This window comes from Halyomorpha halys, unplaced genomic scaffold (genome assembly GCF_000696795.3).
Source record: "Halyomorpha halys isolate HHAL.00 unplaced genomic scaffold, Hhal_1.1 Scaffold987.1, whole genome shotgun sequence".
NCBI classification, from domain to species: Eukaryota; Metazoa; Arthropoda; class Insecta; order Hemiptera; family Pentatomidae; genus Halyomorpha; species Halyomorpha halys.
This window is the reverse complement of record NW_027108701.1, coordinates 467,892-484,066: the sequence shown is the minus strand read 5'-3', so window position 1 is coordinate 484,066 and position 16,175 is coordinate 467,892. Positions and strand designations below refer to the sequence as shown.

Sequence of the window (16,175 nt, the reverse complement as noted above, 5' to 3'; positions counted from 1 at the left end):
TATCTTTATTTTTAGATAATATGTTATTTATTACAGATCAGTTACAATATTTATTTAAATACTTGTTCCAGGGAGTAACAGCTTATCCTGAACCTGATCCATTAGTCGGATGGGATCGGCTGGAATATTATGGCCAGAGAGCATGGAGGCCATGTAAGCTTAGCGCAGAACCACTCGACCCTGACATGGAGAGATTAGGAATTATAGCTCTGCAGTTTGTAGAGAGGGGGACAGACATATCTGTAAGCTAATATTTAGAGTAATTATAAATATTGTTTGTTGAAGTAATATTAAAAATGTATACTTTTTTCTTTAATTTATTTTATAAAATTAATTTAATTTAATCTACTACTTTTATATAAGTTTCTTAAATTAGATTTAATTTAATATCTTAATTATATACAATGTGAAGTTCTGTGCAAGTGACGATGTATCTATCTAAAGTGATCAACAGCAAACTGTTATGAGCATTGCTATAATATTCTCGTGAATGAATCTTCCCACTGCACTCTTCTTAAAAGGCTATACATTATACACTCTATTTCGTTGTGCCAGCCCCAAGGGCCTCTATTTTTCTTGATGACGAATTACTACTTAACATCTTCCCCCTTAGTTCCCAGCTGGACGTACATTATAAACATTTATATAAACGTTACACATACAAATGAGATTCTTTATATTTTATTTATTTTATTTCTAAAAGCAATTTGTAAATTTTTTTTTATTCTTTTATTAATATATGTTTAAAACTATTGGTTCATTTATTTATTTTTTGTCTACTTCATTTTTACCATAAGTTTATTTTTTTTTTTGTTAATTATCAAGCCACAAATATATTAATCACCAGCTCATTGTTTACCTGTCAGGAGGAAAGTCTTTACTTAGGCTGTTAACTCAAGTAACATTATTTCTTTGTTGTTGTTTTTTAAATATGCAAAGGCCCGTTGCCGCATGATAATTTTCTGATCATTGTAGAACTTTCACAACAGCATGACAGTGTTTTCATGTCGACAGTAAACATAGTTTCACTGACAGTTCAATTTGATGAATGAATAATAAAAACTGATAATTAAATAAACCAAATGTCACTATTGATAAACAACAGACAAGAAAAATATAGGTTATAAATTATGTACAAGGTGCAATAGTTTACTGTCATGACAAGATGTATAAGTGGCAGTAAATTGTCATGCATGCACAGATAGTTGATTGTACTATTAACTATCAAGCAAATCCTGATATAGATGTAATTGTACTATCAGTATTACTATGATAGCAAATGTCATAATTTTTCAAGCATGACTTACACGGTCTAGTCCAGGCAATGGGGCTCATAAAAGATGTTTACCAGGAAAAATTTCTAGGAGTTTTGATATTTCCATGAAGTTCAATGTTTTTGAGAATGCTGAACATGAATTTCAGATTTTCCACCTCAATTTTTTGAAATTAAGATTAAAATGAAATCATACCTTTAAAATTATAAATATGACTATTTTTATTTTATTTCAGTCACTCATAATTGGTTTACTCGGAAGTGCAATTTCTCAATTTAAAATATACAGATGCTTCCGGATGAGAAGAAGACTTAGTAAGTATCTTTCAGTTGCTAATCTGTCATTAAATTATGAATTAGTAAAATTTTCATCGGTGAAAAATGGATCACAATTTGTTATCGCATGGCTTATTGTTGTTTGTATTTGAAACTCATTATGTTGTTCATTCAGTAATCTTACTTTTATTAAGTACATCTAAAACCATATAATTTAGTTTATACTTGTATTTGTGGATATGTCATTGATGAATTGAAATTTTAATATATCATAGATAGTCTGTAAAAAGGATGAATTCAATAAGTTGAATATATTTTATCATTGTTCATATAATCATTAATAACTCTTCTATATTTTATCCAATTCTAACATTAATACAATAACCATTGGAAAACCGAATGTCTGATCTTTTAACCTACATTAGCAAAATTTAGATTTAATCCTCTTACAAAGTGAAATATTAGTTTCAAATAAAGAAAAACTTATCAATCGTTTTATTTTATATCTCCAATTCTGATTTGTTTAATTGTACACTTTGGTACAGTGTATAGAGCCCTAAACCACTCCAAAGTTTGGTGTAGATTTATTGAAGTTATTTTTATTTTTTTGAAACAAATCAAAGACCAATTATAGTAGTTTACCAATTATATAAAAAAAAGGCAATCCTTCCTGGCCAGACCTGCCCCAATAAGACCCCCAGGGTGCAACGGTCCTATATCACTTTTGAAATATTTGCTTAAAATGGGAAGAAGATACTTTAAGATAGTTATATCGAGGAATATTTAAAAAGCACCTGAAATTGAAACAGTGTGAAAACCTTCACTTCCTCCTCCTTGATAGCTTTACTTATTTGACTTTTCAAATAGACAATTATAGTGAGTAGGTTGGTCGGTGGATGACATGTTACAATCTCACAAGAGATCATAATACAAAAAAAAGGCAATCCTTCCTGTCCAGACCTGCTCCACTAAGACTCCCAGGAAGCAACGGTCTTATATCACTTTTGAAATATTTGCTTAGAACGGGAAAAGGATACTTTAATATTTAAGAAGCACCTGAAATTGAAAAATAATGGGAAAACCTCCACTCCCTCCTCCGTGATAGTCTTACTTTTTTGACTATTGAAACAAGTACAATAATTTCAGACAATTATAGTGAGTAGGTTGGTCGGTGTATGACATGTTACAGTCTCACGGGAGATCATAACACAAAAAAAAGGCAATCCTTCCCACCCGTTTCACTTCTAAACAATCTTTTACCACACTTGGATAGGTCAGTCGGAATTGTTTCAATAAAGTACTTATTATCCTACTAAACTGAAACAAAGTCTTTTGTGACTTTGTCATTATTTTAAGTTTCTTTCCTCATTTTTTAAGCATGAATGATAATGTTCTCACTTAATGAAACCATAATCTCAATGCATTCTGTATGTTTGCCTACTTAGGTATTATTCCTTGCCCATAAGAATTTCGACAAAATTAATAAAGTATTCATTACTTTTTTTCTTAGTCAAATATCAGTGTCAGCATAAATTTACTTTTTCTCCTAAAGTTGTAATAATTAATAGTTGTATTATAAACAAATATCTTAAATATTATTGGTTATTAATTAATTTTCTCATTTATCAGTTGTACAAATGGCAGAGGAATATTTCAACTCTCGGGAGTATGGTAAAGCATTGACGTAAGTGTTACATTTGTCATTGTTATTTTTTTCTAATGTTTTGAAGATGTAGTTAATTGAAAAATATTAAGTGTGAAATTACTGCATTAATGTGATTTAACCACTGACATTTCCTTAAAATATAAATTCTGTTAGAATATTAAATTGATGATGATAAATAAATTGATAAAATTGCTTCGACTATAACTCAGAAAAAAAAAGTTTGTCCTATGATTCATTTTGACAGTCGGCTATGCTTTACCCTGTTAACTTATTCACAGGGTGGATTTTCTTATTTTTCATGAAAATAAAAATTTAATCTTTTTTTTTTATTCAGGCTTGTTATGCATATGTTATATGATTATCGTCAAGAGCAGTGGTACCTCATTGGTGACAAACTTTTAAAAAGTGGTCTCGCATCATCTTATCTCACTGCTTCTGTAACCGACTATATTCAACTTTGCGTAGAAGGAATCGCAAGATTTAGTAATACTCCTGATGCATCAAGAATTATGAATAACTTGATAAAAGTTATTCAGGTAAATATTATCTTCTATCTCTTATTTTGAAATTGATAGTATGTATATATTTTCAGATCTTGAGGGTAAGTCAATAAGACAATTATATTGAGATGACATTTCGCAACTTTATTGTTTGCATAATCATGCTATTTATCTACTACAGTGCTATGATACAATTAGCTCAAGGTTTGTGCCAGAACTGAATGGCTCTCAAGAACATGGAAATATTAACTATAGATTTTAATAAATTCAATCTTTGTCACGGATCACTGGAATAGAAAAATATTACATATATGAAATTGAAATGGAGAGAGTAAAACATATACTTTTAAGAACAAAACCAATTAACAAAGAGACAAAAGAAATTAAACAGTTGACTGTAGATTAATATAAGAGAAAATGATCGGGGGTGCAGTCAGCAAAGATACACAAATAAACAAAACTTATTTATTTGTGGCGTCACTTTGACCTGAATTTCAGGGCTGAAAAACAAAACGAGATAATAACTTAAATTTATAGAAAAAACAAAATAATAGCAAACAAATTTGAAAATATACATAGAATTAAATTAAGTAAACAGGTGTTAATTCTAATAAAAGATAAAATATTCCATAATTATTATACCACAATTTATATACAATATCATACCTCAATATTATATTTTATCTTCTAATTATACTTTAGAACTATTTATCATTTATCAACTACTGTCTATTAATTTATTGTTGTTTACATTTCAAAGTTTATTTGTTACTATTTTATATTTATTTTTCTCTGAATTAAGGTTATCATTTTGTTTTCAGCCCTGAAGTTCAGGTGGAAATGTTGGCATAAATAAATAAGTTTTGCTGCTCTTATTTGTGTATATTTGCTGACAGTACCTTCCTCTCTCCCACACTCCCCCCCCCCTCAGGACCCTCTCAATATAACTTAGTTATTAAAAAAAGAACACTGCACTGTGTTGTGTAACAGTATCTTTGCTAATTCGTTTATTTCAGTGTTTACATTATGTCTTAAAAGACTAATTAGTATACTGTTTATTACAGCAACCCAATATATTTGAGCAGTGCTGCTCGTTGAATAAAGCATTACTCTCTACTTCTTGTTATATGTAAATAGTTTCTATAATAATCTAAATAAAAAAATTGTAGAAACTTAAGTATCCTAATCTTTTTCTCTATAATTAATGATCTACAAGAGTGTACTCGGGCCAGCCCTGCTCTACAGAGCACCTATGCTGACCAACATAGCACTTTCAACGGCCAAGAGGCTCCAACAGTTTCAGGGTGGTATAGTGAGACATACTTCACTTCAAAGAGTAAAGACGGATCACATACACTTGAACTACCGACTGATATATCCTATATCAAGGAGACATATCAAATGTTTTGACAGCCACCAGTACTGTACGAACCCATTATTTAGGACACTGACACCAACAGGACGGCCACAAAGATGGCAGACACAGACAAACAGTCTCAAACTCGACTGAGGACTACTAACTTATTGACTATAGGCTTTACGAAATCTGATGAGCCCCATCACCAACTCAACCCATATTCCAATTTTCAGACAAATCCTTTTCCTTATTCCTCTCTTAAAAAGCATTTGAAATGCAGTAGAAGAGATAATTGTAGTTACCAACCCACTGTATATCAAACCCAATGGGGCTTAGAAGAAAGATAAAAAAATAGAAATTAAGTATTAACTTTAAATTAAACTTTAACTTCATTTTTAGATATTTTACTTCATACTATTCACAGGGTCAAGTTCCTGATAAGGAACCAGAGATTCCTCATGAAGAAGAACCCAAAGCAAAAAACCTCTGGCAAACAGCTAAATCGACATCTCTTGTCTTGGTAGACATGTCTCTTTTTGCTCCACCTATTCAAGTTAAAGCTGTAATAGAAAAACATGAGTTCAACTCGATTGTAATTCGAATAGTTATTAGGTAAGTTTTACAGTTAAAGGTACAGTAAAGTCTCAGTACAGTAGGCTCTTGACTTTCGTTCATAATTGGTTCCTGGAAGTGAGTGTAAATGTTGAATGTTCGAAAGTAGAGGGGTGTAAAAAAAAAAATGCACCAAAACTGTGTTTTAAAGTATCTATCTATCAATATGTATACATAATGAAGTTAAAGAGGCCTGTGAAGTGCTTTCGGGTATTTCCTTTTCAAAGATGTTAAGAGTTAGTTGAATACCACCCACTTTTTTCTTTTCTTGATAAAGATTTCTATAACATGCTGTGTCTTTCTCAATTGCCCTACATACTTGAGATATAGGTTCTCCACTGGGATCACATTCTTCTATGATAGTCAAAACTTTGTCAAGATGCATGAAAGCCGCATTCATATTTTTAATTGGCAAAGTCTTGACGTTTTTATCAGCTTCCTCTTCTTCACTTTCACTGTATATTTCACTGTTACTCAATTTTTGCTGAATTAAAAATTCATTTCACAGTGGTACTGAGTGAGACTCAATCAACTCATTAACATCTTCTTTGTTGACGTACAAGTATAGTTCATTCATTAAGGTAATTATTTCGTCTGTTAGAGTTTCCGGTTTTTCTTCAAAATTTATAAAATCACTCATCATTTCTGGGCATTATTGTTTTCAAGAACCTTTCATTTTCTACACTTTTATTTCACCCCACAATTGAGTCTCCAAAATTATTTATTGCATTCCATATGTTATAATCTTTTCAAAAATCTGTTAAGTTCGCCCATCTTGCCTGTCAGTTGCCTTGATGGCCTTAGTCATAATTGTTTTCATATAATATCGTTTAAACATAGCTATCACTGTTTGGTCCATGGGCTGTATGAGGCAGGTAGTATTTGGAGGAAGAAATACAACATTGATTTCCGGGTATAAATTCTACGGAGAATTTTGGGAGTCCTGGAGCATTTTCTAAGATTACTAATGCTTTAAATTGTAAATTATTATTTTTACAATATTGTTTAACTGTCATTAAGAAATGCTGAGTGAACCAATCTTTAAATATGTAGTAATCCAGGTATTTTTATTTGATCTCTAAATATCCGGAAGCAATTCATTATTTTTCCCTTTCAATGCTCTGGGATTTTCTGCTTGGTAAACTAACGATGGTTTCAATTTTGAATAACTAGCTACGTTTCCACCTAGAAGTTATGTCAATCACTTTTCCTTAATTTTACGCTTGTCTTTCAAAATTGAACATATTGCAGATCTGTTTACACCGTGCAAATGTCTGATTGAAGCAAAAGATTCACCGTTTTCAGAACGTTAAATTATTTCCATCTTTGTCTCTATCGTATGAAGTTTATGAGTCCTTAATTTCTTTTTGTTCGTATCAACACTGCAGTTTTTCTGTTTCTGATTCTTGCTTATCAATGTATAAGGGTGAAATATTTAAACTTAAACAAATAAATTAGCAAAACATACACCACATTGAAGCACGCCCTAATGCAAGACTGAAACTGTTTTGTTCTCTTGATCCGAACAACATTGTAATCCTCTGTGATCAGATGTCCACTAAGAAGGGAAGGGACATCTGATCGCAGAGGATTAAACAGTTGAATCTTTAAAAATGTATGAAATAGTTTAATGTATGAACGTCGAGAGCCCCCTGTAATCCAAAATAATGATTGTAAGAGACAGTTTGGATTAGAAAGATTTATTTATAATTTATTACACATTAAACTATTAAATTTATGATGGCATGATAATTTATGATCCTAAGTTGTTAGGATGTCACTCTTTAAAGCTTCTTTCAGGAGTGCCTCATGTTATTTTTTATACTGTAAATTTTTAGAGCAGGAACTGAAAATAACTATTGATTTTTAGTTTTCTAATTAATTATTTGTATTAATTAGTTGTTTGAGAGTGGTTAATATTAATAATAACACAACTAAAATTGATTCACTTTACTCTCAACAAAGTTTATTTTAATCCTCCAAGGTTTCGGTCCTTAGGCTAGCGGTCAGTTAAAAGGGTTAGGTCGTGAAGGAGACAACCTAAAACTTTTTTTCATATTCCCTCACATATAATACTAATATTTCTTAAACATACCTCAATTATTAACTTGTCACAATTCATTAAAGAACATTTAGTACTTACAGGCCAATTTCCCACATCATATAACCTTTAAAACAAAAAAAAGTTATCAAAATAATATAATAGTTTCATATTTTTTTTTAAATATCAATTTTTATTTTATTTTCACCAAATACAATAACAATATTATGTTGAAGGTAGGATTGTTAATATTTTCATTGTGTTTGATAAAAAGGAAAAAAATTTAAGAACAGTTTTTGATGAATTGAGATTATATATTTTTGTAAGTAAATAGGCATTTTTATAAAATTTTAATAATAGAATATTATAATATTATTTTGATAATTTATTTATCCATAACATGAATGATAGCTTTACTGCTATAATATCTTCTGTTAGGCATCAGGCTAATCCTATTGTAGTAGTTGTAATTCCTGTCATGATGGAAAAAAATCATACTGTTTTTACCATCGCAGTGGCTGTAAAGTGTCACCATGTACACACTTTTAACATGACAGTATCGCCATTGCTACTTTATGTACTATCAGCTATTGTGCCAAACCTAGTGCAGCAGTACTTCCTTGACAGTAATTGTTATCATGATGGTGACTATTATACCATTTGCATCATGGCATTGGTAAATTATTTCCAAAACCTGCCTTTTAAAAATAAAAATTATAATGAAAGTCATTCAAAACACAATTTTCATTAATAGCTGTTAAATAATTTTGTAGCCAAGTTAGGTCTCTAACACTTTTTATTATTTCTTTAACTTTTCGACCAACCTGGCCATTCTCAAAGACAATCTTAAATATAAATTTGCACCTCACATCCAATAATTTAAAACTTTTTGTCGGCTATTCTGCCCAGGTCAATAAATTTAATCTAATCAACCAACCTAGTTTGTCACTTTGTCATTAAATTTTAAAATTTTTAATTACAGATTTACTTAAGACTATTATCACTCTAAATAAAAAAATTAAAAAAATTATTTGATAATAGTGTTAAGTTAATCTGTAATTAAATAGCAATAAAACTAACATGTTAAGGCACATTTACTCAGTTCCACAGTTTCTGCCATGGTGTCGACTATCACAGTTTCTGCTATATCAACTTTTACTGTCATGCTGGTACAGTAGCACTACCAGATCTGGCATGGCAAATATCTATTGCCATTTATAGACATATCTATATCTATCATGGCAGTGAATTACTATTACTTATGACCAATTTGTTTCATCAAATTTTTTTTTATTTTATATTGAATTCTGATCTAGTTAAAAGTTGATATTGTTAAAATTTAATTAATTTTTTTACTTAAATTAATTAAAAAACTTATGTGTGAAAAGTTAAAAATAATATATATTTTAAGGTTTTGTATAAACCTTTTGTAATAAAAATAAAAAAATAATTGAAATTGAAAATTTTTATTTTATGTACATAAAATTAACTTGGATACAAATTAGTTTATTTAAAAAATTAATAACAATTTTGGAAAATACTTTTCAGTATAAATAGATAAAACTTCCTTTTCTTTTGTAAACAAATTTTTGTACTGATAACACTATTAATCTTACTTATAAAAGCTGCGTTGACATGCCCTAAATTACCCCCCTTCCGGATCATTCTATGGGAAGACAAATTATACTTACAGCCAGGAGTCCTTTTATAAACCTTGATCTTAAAAAATGATCAATATCTGTTCTAGTTATATTGAAGAACCTCTTTCTCGCTCAGTTGACCAGATGGCTTTAAACATGGAGATCTTCACCAAAATTTGCCTCTTTATAAGTTGTATCGTTATAATTCTTTTGATAGTGGTTATTTGCACATTGATTGGTAATTGAATATACATATCTAACGTTAACGTATCTTCAATAAATTTATCAAATTTCCATGACCTCTAGTTTTATTTACAAAATTTTTCCAAATTTATTCACTCTGTTATTCTAAACTTTCTAGTAATCTTGAACTAATCATGTAAGCCCCTTTCTAATGATTTTTCTAGCATTATTCTATTCTAATATTATACTGCATCAGATTTTTTTAAATTTAAACTAAAAAAAAATGTGAGTATATGAAAAAGTAAAAGTTAAAGCAATATTTTTTTCTTGTAATAAAACAAAGTTTTTAAAATAAAATGTTTATATCACTTATCTTTCACAAACTGGTTTTATACTAGCATTACTGGTTATAGTGTTAGGTTAATGAAATAGATATTGTTGAACAGTTAAATCTCTGTAAATTAAATTTATACCCCCATCCGTTTACATATTGCCATGAGACTGTCGAGCGAAATTTTCTGCCTTTTGAGTTCAGCCACAAAATTTTTTCATGTTATTTGTATGAACTACAGTAAAATAATAATAATTGTATTTAAATCATAACTGCCTAATTTCCATTTTAAGTAACTTTGATTGTTGAAGTGACTGCCCAGACCAGCTGTGGTAGCAATCCCGAAACAAATTTATTTGTTTCTTATAAACTTAGTTAAATTTCTGTAGCTCTAATAGAAGAATATCTTAATTTATCCAGTCTAGTTATAGGAGAAAATAAATTTAAAATTATTATTCCGATGTTCTAAGTTTGGAAACTGTTATAGAGTGTAAGTCAGGTACCAACCAAATGCTTATTCTTATTGCCAAGTGGTCTCGTGGCCAGTAACAAAAGTCTTATCAGAATATTTCAGTGGTTTGCCAGAATCACCCTAGTCCCCTGTAAAAGTTCGGATCGACGGACACAAAAATCAATGTGTTAAGAAAACTTACTTAAAAAAATAAAATGATTTTGAGAAAAATTTACCTTCCCATATTAAAATTATGAACTATTTAGGTCTAAATAATTTAATATATGTTGGCTAGGAATCAATATTTTTGTTCAAGTTTCAAATTCCTGGCCATTTTTTTTTTTTAAACCTCTTTATTTTTTATATGGTTACAGAATACATAATAATATAATGCAATACAGTATATGTATAATGTATTGAATTATATTATTATGTATTCTGTAACCATATAAAAAATAAAGAGGTTTGAAAAAAAAAAAGGCCAGGAATTTGAAACTTGAACAAAAAGATTGATATATTGCATCATAAGGGTCAATGGTGCAGTACTTTCTAAGGAAGTACTCTTACTAGGCCAGCAGTTGTGCAAGGAGATGATTTGGTCAGAATCACATTCGACCATAAAATTTGTACCCAATTACGGGTACCCCACTTCATGTCGCTAAGTGGACACCAAAGAGTTCCCGAATCCACAGGGCTGACTCATAGCTACAGTGATATAGAAAATGATTATCTGCCACAGCCGGATTCAAATCTGGGTTCTTGGAGTTACTTTTCTATATATATATTGAAATAGTAGTTCAGTATAAAAAAAAATAATAATTCTTACATATCTAGACTCTATATTTTTTATTTTTGAAAAGAAAGAGAAAAAATGGTTTAAATTGATTTGAAGAATAGTATAATATAAATTAACTAATTATAAATTTGTATTAATATTAATAGCAATAACAATTAATATTTATATATTGCTTATCCTAAAAAAATAGGTCTCAATTTATTAACATTTACAAGACAAAATATCGGTTTCTCTAGTCAAAATATAATATCAATATTATGATATATATATATATTTAAAACTATCAGATAAAATATTACATATTATATAAAATATCAATACTTTTTCCGAATGTTCTAATGGAGGCCAATATAATTAAAAGTTGATTAGTCAGTTTTCTTCAATTTCTTTCACTTTAATTTCTATTAAATTAAATGATCTATAAAAAAAAAAAATTATTTATTGTAGATTCTGCTATTTTATAGATATGGTTAGTTAAATTTTTATACCTAATAAGTGTTATTAGGTATAAAAATTTAATTTTCGTCTTTCATTTAATGCCATAGTTAGTACTCACTAATATTAAATGAAAGACGAAAATTAAATTTTTATACCTAATATCATAAATATTCATTAATCATAGATAATGCCATTTTATATTCATGGTTAGTTAATAGTAAATAGTCAACAAAAAAACACAAATAAACAAAAAATTATTTTTTTGTGCCATCGTGAAGACCTGAAAATCAGGTCTTCATCAGGGCTATAAAACAAAAAGAGATAGCAACCCTCATTCAGAGAAACATAAAAAGAAAAAGAAATAATAGACTATCAAATATGGAAATATACATAACAACGAACTGAAAATAAAAAAATAGTTGATTAATAATCATAGAATTAGGCAGTAGATTGATAACAAATAAGATATGTAAGTAGTGTCTAATAAACGTTAGAAATTGAGTTATCAAGAGTTAACATTACCTAAATAAATTCGCTTACAATTTATTTAAAAATTACAATAACTTTTTTTTCCCTTTCCAGTGCTATGTTACACTTTTTAAACATAAAACTAATGCTTTTAAATGTGTAAATATTTATTTATTGGCTCTTAGTCCTGAATTTGGTATATGATATTGGAGTTTTTCAATTTGTTTGTATTTATTTTACTGTTTGGAATATTTCAGGTGTATTTTACCTGAGGAATTCCGATTCGACTGCTTGAAGTTGTGTGTGACATGTGCTACTCAAGCCAGAGAACACATTGTGGCTAGAAGTGAGGATCTTCTCTTTAAGAATGGAGAAGAATTTAAAGAATTTTCGACAAACCTAACTCCGCAACCACAGGACATCGGTAAAACCCTCCAGGTGATAGTTTGATATAATTTCTTCACATATACTTTTTTAATATTAGAAATTTAATTTTTAAAGTAATTTCCTTTAATATCAGTATTTAGTAATTATTATAATAACCAAAAATAAAATATTTCAGATTACATCAGTTTTGCTTAACATCGGACACTTGGAAGGAAGGTCTGCTGTTCTTAAATTTACTGGTCTTGGAACGGATCCGACAACTCTCATTCCCGATCTTTTATTCTTCAAGTAAATAATTCAAATGATTTAATTTTTTAATTATTTTATAATCCATGAAGTTTACCTTACAGACACTCAAAGAAGTGGTCAAAATAAAATACTTGTAAGATAAATTAAGATGAATGCTCTTAAATCACCATGCCTACCTTCCGTCCATAGATAGATAATCTATTAAAAAATAATTGTGTTCGACTATCTAAGAAATCTTCCAACTGTTAATGTTATAATGTTTAATATAAAATATGATTGGATTGTTGAAATAAATGACTATTCTGCCCAGGCCATCAATTTAAAATAAATCAACCTATTTTGTCACTTTTCTATTAAATTTTAAAACTTTTAATTGCAGATTAAATTTAACACTATTATCACAATTAGTCGTGATGGGGTATTTTGACTTAAATTGATTTTGAATTAAATTTAATACCTGGACAGAAATAACCTACAAAAAGTTTTTTAAATTATTGATGTGAATTGTAAATTTGTATTTAACTTTGTCCTTAAGGATGGTCTGACCGACATGTTGAACTTAAAAAAAACAAAAGCAAACTTGGAAATATACATAACAATAAATCAAGCAGATACTAGTTGATACTAGTAGAAGATTAAGTATAATATTATAGAGTTAAGAATTATACAAAAGAAATGATAAAGAAATTATTAAAAAAACAGACAGTACTTATGTAAATCAAGAAATAAACATTATGAAAGGTGCAGAAGAAAATTTAAACAATGAATAATTGAAATTAACATTATGAAATATGTAAGTAATAATTTAATATTTATAAATAGTGAAAAAAATTTAAATTAGCATAGTGAAATATTTTGAAGAAAATGATATATATACGATACAATGGGCAAGAAATAAAATAAAATGTATGCTACAATGGATGAAAAATGCATAGTAATACAGATGAGTAAAATGTATTAAGCTAAAATAAATATAGAATTTCTGGAAAAGTGAATAAGGAAGGAATAAGGGAGAAGAGATGTGTGAGAATGGGAAGAAGGAAGAATAATTTTAAATAGACAGAGAAACTTACTGACTTGGGCGGAGTTGTCATCAAGAGTGGGTGGGGATGAGATCGGTTGGTAGAGAGCATTCAAGTACAAAAAGTTTTACTTATTTATATATCTTTACAAACCATACCCCCTAACTATCTGTTCATATTATTAGAAATATTTTATGATGTTTTGTAATTTTATTATTTTTATTTCTTAAATTTTACATTTTACTTTGAGGCACTGAAGCCCCTTTTCTATGCCTGTTATTGTATTTTAAAGGGATTTGCCCTAGAATAAACAAAGAGTATCATTATTACTAAAAAAAATTGAAAAGAGCCCTCATATTTTTAAAATTAATTATACTAAAATCAAGTACATTGTTGCAGACTTCATAAAGATATCGAGAAGGAATTCTGCAAAGTCAAGCCGTGTTTGACATGCATCGTTTCGAGAAGGCCTGCTGAGATAGATATGGTTATAGATTCTGAACCTCCTGCAATATTTAACGAATGGTATCCAATTAGAGTGAGATTAAAAAGTAGGGAGTCGTCGCCTGCAACTGAAGCGGTATTCAGCTTTGGCATTTCTCAAGGAAATGACTGTAAGTTATTAAAAGTTTCATTTTATCATTGTTTGAAGTATCTCTCACCAATATTTTAAATGTTAAATCATAGAAATGTTTAGATAAATTTCTCTTTTATCATTTAAAATTAAATTATATTCTTTGTATGTTAACTCTTAAAGTGCTTGACTTATATATTTATGTATGATTTACTGTGATAGTTGATGTTTCAAGATGCTCAACGTTGACATGCACATCAAGTTAGATTTCGCAACTTTGTGTAAGCTTAATAGTCAAATTGAAAAAAAAAAAGGCTTTAACTTGTGAAATTCAACCTCCCTTACAATGCTGTTGAGAAAGTTTAAAAGATATAGTGGTAATTGAGAGCTCCTCTTTCTCAATTTAACAAAAGTTTTATTATTTGTTTTGTCACAGCTGTTGATATTTTTTGTTTAGTTTTTGGGTCATAGCTGTCGAGTTCTGCTTACTCAAAAGGGATAAGCAGATCCTTTTCAATTGAAGTTGGGCCTAAATTTGCAAAAATACAACTCAGTTTATTACTGTTAGGTTATAACCTGATAGCATTAGGGGAGAGAAAGCTATCAGTGGGTTAATGTGATAAACAGTGCTGTCGATTCTCCCAACCATAAAATATCTGCTTAGTGCCTTACAAATAATCGTTTTACCTGACAAATACCTATCAGTTTGTCCCCTCTTGGAGAATCATTATAACTGGAACTATATGATTGTTACAGTTATGATTGTACTGTTACACTATCTTTGGCGTGATAGTTGATAGTACAAGTAATGTCAGTAGAGCAACTATCACATGTATACGTCTTAACAGTGAACTATCATACAGTTTTTGTTACTTGGACAAAAGTGTTAGCCATTACCATGATGTAACTATTTGATTGATACAATCATGGCAGCATTCACTGTCATGATAGTTTTATTATAATGCATGTAACATCACTTGACTAACATTCGCATTAACCATCACATGGATATTATGCCTTGACAGTGAACTGTTACAACGCATCAACCTTACCAAATGTGATGAGGATAGGTGGGAAAACATTATTCCTATATATTCGCCCATAAATTTAAAATTATATCAGCTCGGGCTCAAAAATAATCAGCCCTGGGCCCCTAATTTAAATCCGACCTGATCCCCAAAAACCAATAGGCCCAAGGCCCAAAATTATATTCATCCCATGCCACAAAAATAAATCAATCCTGCACCTCAAAAAGAAATTCTATATCTTAGCTTGTTAGTAATAGAAAAAGTCTCTAATGATTAACTAAAAAAACTAGAATAAGGAATATACGGAAAAATATCCGAAAATTGGATAATTACCCGCAAATTGGTAGCACTGGTGATAAATATATTGTATGTTTTGTTTTTGTTTTTGTCACAACTGTAAATTGTTTTTTTTAAGTCATAGCTGTTGACTTCTGTTTGCCTGAAAGGGATAAACAAATTTTTTATTTTTTTTTTTATTTTATTCTTTAATGGAAGGATCCATTAATACCTATGAAATTTTCTTTGTCTCTATTTTTTATTCATTTTTCCTCTACATTTCAGGGTCCTTTCTCCATCTTTAGAATTACCTTTAGTTAATTAAATTAAAGTATTCTAAATTAATGAATGGAATATGGTCCAGGTGCGGTAAAAAAAAACTCAAATAGTAAATGGGTATACTATTTTTATTGAGCCAACGTTTCATCCCACGATGCAGGGCTTCGTTTCGGTTTTTAAAAAAAAACATAAGTGGAGAAGGTTTTTTTTTTTTGTAACTATGTCGAGTGTTTGTATCTTTTTTAGCCCTGACGAAGCCCTGCAACGTGGGGCGAAACGTTGGCTTAATAAAAATAGTATACCCATTTACTATTTGAGTTTTTTTGAC

General features: G+C 29.3%; 1 protein-coding gene across 1 annotated transcript in view; it reads left to right on the top strand.

The window, feature by feature from the left end:
- gry (trafficking protein particle complex subunit 11 gry) overlaps positions 1 to 16,175 on the top strand; it is a 30,964-nt gene that overhangs the window by 5,700 nt on the left and 9,089 nt on the right. Inside the window, exons 7-14 of the mRNA XM_014431584.2 lie at positions 72 to 242; positions 1,510 to 1,588; positions 3,179 to 3,233; positions 3,550 to 3,751; positions 5,497 to 5,684; positions 12,290 to 12,470; positions 12,595 to 12,707; positions 14,090 to 14,304. Of these exons, the coding sequence (XP_014287070.1) occupies positions 72 to 242; positions 1,510 to 1,588; positions 3,179 to 3,233; positions 3,550 to 3,751; positions 5,497 to 5,684; positions 12,290 to 12,470; positions 12,595 to 12,707; positions 14,090 to 14,304 (1,204 nt within the window). The remainder of the gene's footprint in view (positions 1 to 71; positions 243 to 1,509; positions 1,589 to 3,178; positions 3,234 to 3,549; positions 3,752 to 5,496; positions 5,685 to 12,289; positions 12,471 to 12,594; positions 12,708 to 14,089; positions 14,305 to 16,175) is intronic.